The sequence below is a fragment of the Mauremys mutica genome, chromosome 12 (assembly GCF_020497125.1).
Source record: "Mauremys mutica isolate MM-2020 ecotype Southern chromosome 12, ASM2049712v1, whole genome shotgun sequence".
NCBI classification, from domain to species: Eukaryota; Metazoa; Chordata; order Testudines; family Geoemydidae; genus Mauremys; species Mauremys mutica.
In genome coordinates this window covers 13475838-13481228 of record NC_059083.1, presented here as the reverse complement: position 1 = coordinate 13481228, position 5391 = coordinate 13475838, and the positions used below count along the sequence as shown (strand labels likewise).

General features: G+C 46.6%; 1 protein-coding gene across 2 annotated transcripts; it reads right to left on the bottom strand.

Annotated features, from left to right (window-relative positions):
- Nucleotides 1-232: 232 nt before the first annotated feature.
- LOC123344836 (zinc finger protein 585A-like) lies at nucleotides 233-5116 on the bottom strand. 2 transcript variants are annotated; one of them, XM_044981317.1, is made up of 3 exons: nucleotides 5062-5116; nucleotides 2616-2729; nucleotides 233-2291 (listed from the first exon to the last, which is right to left on the bottom strand). In XM_044981317.1, exons 1-3 carry the CDS (start codon nucleotides 5093-5095, stop codon nucleotides 595-597), a joined length of 1845 nt encoding a protein of 614 aa, XP_044837252.1. In that variant the 5' UTR covers nucleotides 5096-5116; the 3' UTR covers nucleotides 233-594. The 2 variants fall into 2 exon arrangements, with proteins under 2 accessions (XP_044837252.1, XP_044837253.1); XM_044981318.1 differs by having other exon boundaries at nucleotides 233-2288.
- Between the last annotated feature and the right edge of the window lie 275 nt (nucleotides 5117-5391).

The window sequence follows — 5391 nt, the reverse complement described above, 5'->3', positions numbered from 1 at the left end:
TTCTCTGCCCTTGCGGCTTCTCTCCGGCTTCTCTCTCCTCTCTGGATTCATATATTATGTAATATCAAATATGTTGTTTTTCGTATTATTTAATGTACAAATACAAAATAAGCCTTGAAAAATTGTTGGCGCCTGCCACACTCTTCTGAAAATATGAACGTGCTACTGGCCACAAAAAGGTTGGGGACCACTGTCATAGACAGTTTACCACAAACTTTCAGGAGACAAACAATGACATTATTACAACCAAGTTTTATCTAAATGTTAATATTCCCTTTTGATCTCTGAATTCACAGAATAGAGCCCTAGACAGGAACCATTGATTTCCATTGTTAACCTCTAAGAAGATACAGCTAAACAAAGACTACTACAGTTACCATCTTCTTCCATGTCTTTAACAATACACGGTTACCTCTCAAAGCTCTAGTTTATCTGAGGACACACTTTTCTAACATGTCTCTAAAGGTCTAATCTAGGTCAATTACATGCAATTTCCTTAACACTTTCTGTCTCTGTCAGAGAAGTTTAGATCTTGTGTGGATTCTCTCATGTTTATGAGGTGTGACCTCTGCGTGAAATTTTCCCACGGTCCAATCACTTGTCGGGTCTCTCTTCTGTGTGGATTCTCTGATGTTTAACAAGATGTGACCTACGCAAGAAACCTTTTCCACAGACTAAACACTTGTGGGGTCTCTCTCCTGTGTGGGTTGCCCGATGTCTAGCAAGGTCTGATCTCCGTATGAAGCTTTTTCCACAGCCTAAGCACTTATAGGGTCTCTCTCCTGTGTGGACTGCCTGATGCCTAACAAGGTCTGAACGCCGTGTGTAACTTTTCCCACAGTATGAGCACTTATGGGGTCGCTCTCCTGTGTGGATTCTCTGATGTTTAACAAGCTCTGACCTACGCAAGAAACCTTTTCCACAGACTAAACACTTGTGGGGTCTCTCTCCTGTGTGGATTGCCTGATGCTTAACAAGATTTGAATTTAGTATGAAACTTTTCCCACACTCCAAGCACTTGTGGGGTCTCTCTCCTGTGTGGCTTGCCTGATGTTTAATAAGGTCTGGCCTCTGTATGAAACATTTCCCACAGTCCAAGCACTTATGGGGACTCTCTCCTGTGTGGATCCACTGATGTGCTACAAGATATGATCGCTGTGTGAAACTCTTTCCACAGTCTAAGCATTTATGGGGTCTCTCTCCTGTGTGGACTGCCTGATGATTAACAAGTTCTGACCTCCGCATGTAACTTTTCCCACAGTCCAAGCACTTGTAGGGTCTGTCTCCTTTGTGGCTTGCCTGATGATTAACAAGTAGTGACCTCCGTATGAAGCTTTTTCCACAGTCTAAGCACTTATGGGGTCTCTCTCCTGTGTGGATTGCGTGATGCCTAACAAGGTCTGAACGCCGTGTGTAATTTTTCCCACAGTCTGAGCACTTATGGGGTCGCTCTCCCGTGTGGATTCTCTGATGTTTAACAAGCTCTGACCTCCATATGAAACTTTTCCCACAGTCCAAGCACTTGTGGGGTCTCTCTCCTGTGTGGATCCTCTGATGTGTTACAAGATATGATCGCTGTGTGAAACCCTTTCCACAGTGCAAGCACTTATGTGGTCTCTCTCCTGTGTGGATTCCCTGATGTCTAACAAGCTCTGACCTCCGTATGTAACTTTTCCCACAGTCCAAGCACTTATGAGGTCTCTCTCCTGTGTGGATTGCCTGATGTTTAACAAGGTCTGATGTGTTTCTGAAACTTTTCCTACAGCTCAAGCACTTTTGGTGTCTCTCTCCTGTGTGGTTTATCTGATGTGTAATTAGTGCTGAATTCAAACAGTTCCCGCCCTCGAGGCATTGATAGGATTTCTCTCCTATGGGACTTTTCCCATGGTTATTAATGTCTGAGCAGATATTGAAGATTTTTGCAGGGACCAAGCATTGAAGAGGTTTCTCTCCCGCATGGATTGTCTGATTTGTAACAAGCTGTGGTCTCACAATGAATCCTTTCCCACACTGCAGGCAGTGGTAGGGTTTCTCTTCCTTGGGATTTGTCCGCTGGGCTGTGGGATCCTTGTCTCCTATCCCAGAGTTAATAGATTCATCCACTTCCTTCCCTGGGTGGTTTCCCATGAGCCTTTCTGACCTGTGCCAATTTCCACAAGCTTCTCCCTGTTCCCAGCACTGGGAAAAATTCCCTTCAGCTCTTCCCATAAATGTGCACTGTGGTTCCACTTCCCCTGGATCTTCCTCATGATGGTTCCCCTCCTCCTTCTCATTGACTCTCTCAGCACCTGCTGGGAGAGAGACAATCCAGACAGGAGTCATTGTGCTGGGGAGAAAGAGGAATAGCACAGAGGGAAAACCCAACACAGGAAAGTTGCAAAGAATCAGCAATTGGATTCTGCTTCCAGATTCCACCCAAACACTCACAGGGAAGAAAGCTGTGAAGGAAACTCCTGCAGGTAACAGGACGGGTCGAAAACAGTGAGCGATACCTGCTGACTGCAGCCCTCCCCTTGTTGACATGAGGAAGAACTGTGGGCTCTTACTTACACCATAATTTTGGGATTCTCAACTTTTGCCTTCATTTCCCAGATGGTTTCTGTGTCAGTCCTCACCTGTGCAGGTGCATCTCAGAACCTCTCTTTCCTCACCAGCCTGGAGATCGGGCACCCACGGCTCTTCCCCTCGTTCCAGCTGGGCGATCAGCTCAGGTTTGGGAATGGGAAATCCTATACGTGGGGTGAAATCAGACCAGATCAGGGTGCAGGGAGTATTGAGAGACTACTTGTCACAAAGGCCATTCCATGAACGGAACCTGTCCCCGTGCTGAGGGATAATTCAATTCCAGAGGATGGGAGCAGGGTCACTGAGCCCCCTTGGGAGACGCAGGCTATGTTGGGATATGTATATATATAACCCATATATCCATGTAATATGTTATAGGACTAAGGTGCCACAAGTACCCATTCTTTTTACTATCACTAATAAATACTGATTCCCCCTTTGGGTCTTAATATAATCAGCCTGTATTCTACTCCAGGGCCCTACAATTCTTTGGTGCCACAAGAGTCCCAAATTTGGTGGTCTATTTTCAACTGCTGCCCATCTTATGCAATTTTAAACCAAATTTTCTACATCCTCTCCCACCTTACACTGTATTCCAATCTGTTTTTCCCTGGAAGAGAGTATTTTCTATTCCGCGGTGGGCCATAGACTGACACAGGTTAATGATCTCTTCTCTTTGAAGTTTATCAGGTACCCACTTTTCCTCTCCTGTTTCCTTATTCACTGCAGAACCCCCTTTCATACTCCAGGTTCCCCATCTTTAGGTTCAGCCTCCTGTTTTATGCTGTGAATTCTAGTAATTACCATAACCCCCAAAGGTTCCTGTTTTGCTAATTTAGCTAAAACCTCCACTTTATCATTCCAATATTTTTCATCCCCTTCTCCCTTTGGATGACTTTTAGTATGTCTTACTTTTAATTTTCCCAGGTGTTCTTTCAACCAATCCTTGATACATTTCCAATTTTCCTTGTGGACCAAATTTTCCCCCTCAGCTGTTTCCCAATGGTTCTTTTTCCAAATCCAAATCCAGCGTAACAGTCCCTGTACCACAAAGTCTGAATCCAGACAGACATAAAGGCAAAGTGCAACATTGTTTTGTCTGTTGAAGCAGATCACTAAGGCTACGTCTACACTAAAAACCTCAAAGTGCTCCCACGGCAGCGCTTTGATCTGACAGCGTGGCCACCTGCGAGCGCTCGGGAGAGAGCTCTCCCAGTACTCTATGCAATCCACCTCGACAAGGGGAATAGCACCGAGCGCCGGGAGCCTGTCTACACTGGCACGTTACAGGGCGCAAACTTGCTGCACTTGGGGAAGGATGGTTTTTCACACCCCAGCGAGCAAGGTACTGCGCTGTAACACGCCAGTGTAGACATGGCCTAAGAGCTCTGATCTCTGCTACCTGAGCTGAAGTCATGCCCATGGATCCAGAGAGTCTCCCCATTAGCTTGCACAGCAGCATCACCCATATACTGCTTACGCCTTTCATGGTACGAACGACCATCTGTGAACCAAACCTCTTTTTCTCCAAGGCGTAACGCTTCATCTACTGGGGGGTGCTTCTTCAACTAACGTTGGTTCGGTTGCTGGCAGTGGGCATTCATGCTCTTCTCCTTCCGTCAGGAGGAGATATGGGAACAACACTGCTTGTTTGTTATTCTCACAGGTAACATCTCTGCTAGTTAACGTCAAAGCCCTTTGGACCATTCGGGTATTGGAAACTCCTTTCTCCTCCAGTTTTCCTGATCAGATGTAGGTCGGGGAGAGTGAGATATCTGTATGACAACAGGAGCTGTGCCACTAGTCAAAGTAAAAGCCTGAATGGCCCACACAGCAGCTAAACATTCTTTCACAAATTCCAAACCGCTGCTCCATTGGGGTTAATCTTCTAGACGGCTGCGCCACCGGTATTAACTTTCCCTTATCAGGTTGGAAAGAACCCAAATATACAGGAGTGCACAACATCTGCAGCGTAGGCCAAAGGCCTTACCTCTATTACGAGCTTGGCGACAACCATGGGGAGACAGGACTATACACAATAAAAGAGGTATAAGAGAAGACATTGTAGGTGGCAATTGGTGTTGGAACTGGAGTTTCAAACTCATCTGATACTGAGACGTTACAAGGAAAAATGTCAGCCTTGGGTAAGATTTTGAGGGCTACACAGACACGTGACAACATTTTTGGCACATTACTGAAGCAAGGAATAAGAAGTGTGGAGCTCCAATTAAAGCAAGCCCAAGCCTTGAAAACATCTCTAAATATGAATGTATTTGGTGTGCCTGAAATTAACACAACAGCACTAGCCACACAGTGTGTACAGATGCACACTTATGAGATACACTACTAAGGCCTTGTCTACAGTAGCAAGTTACTGCGCTGAAACTTGCTCATGGAGGTGGTTTAGCAGCTCTGTCCCAGTGTGGGCGCGCGACCACACTGTCCTGTTAAAGTGCTGCACGGCTTCGACTAACTGAGGGGACGGGAATCGCTTACCCAGTGAGGTCACCGTCTCGTAGTTCTCCTGCATGACGTCCCTGTAGAGGGCTCTCTGAGCGGGGTCCAGCAGAGCCCCCTGCCCCTGGGTGAAATACACAGCCACCTCCTCGAAGGTCACCGGCATCTGGAACAACAAGAGTCCCCCACTCAGCACCTGCTGCCCCAGGCACAGTCCCAATATTCACAGGAAAGGAAGAAAGAAAAAGAAAACAAACAATCTCGGAAGCTCTGGGAGGGGCAGAGAAGGAGATTCCCACCCCCACCCTGCTCAGAGCAGCCAGGAGGCTTCATGGGGTGGAAGAAGGTGAAAGCTCCTTGTCCCCCCAC

Excerpts from the sequence above, each read along its gene's own strand:
- LOC123344836 (XM_044981317.1), bottom strand. The coding sequence starts at position 5,095 with ATGCAGGAGAACTACGAGACGGTGACCTCACTGG. Across the intron at positions 2,730-5,061 it reads CGAGACGGTGACCTCACTGG|GATTTCCCATTCCCAAACCT; the intron begins GTAAGCGATTCC and ends CCCCACGTATAG. Across the intron at positions 2,292-2,615 it reads TCTGAGATGCACCTGCACAG|CAGGTGCTGAGAGAGTCAAT; the intron begins GTGAGGACTGAC and ends TCTCTCTCCCAG.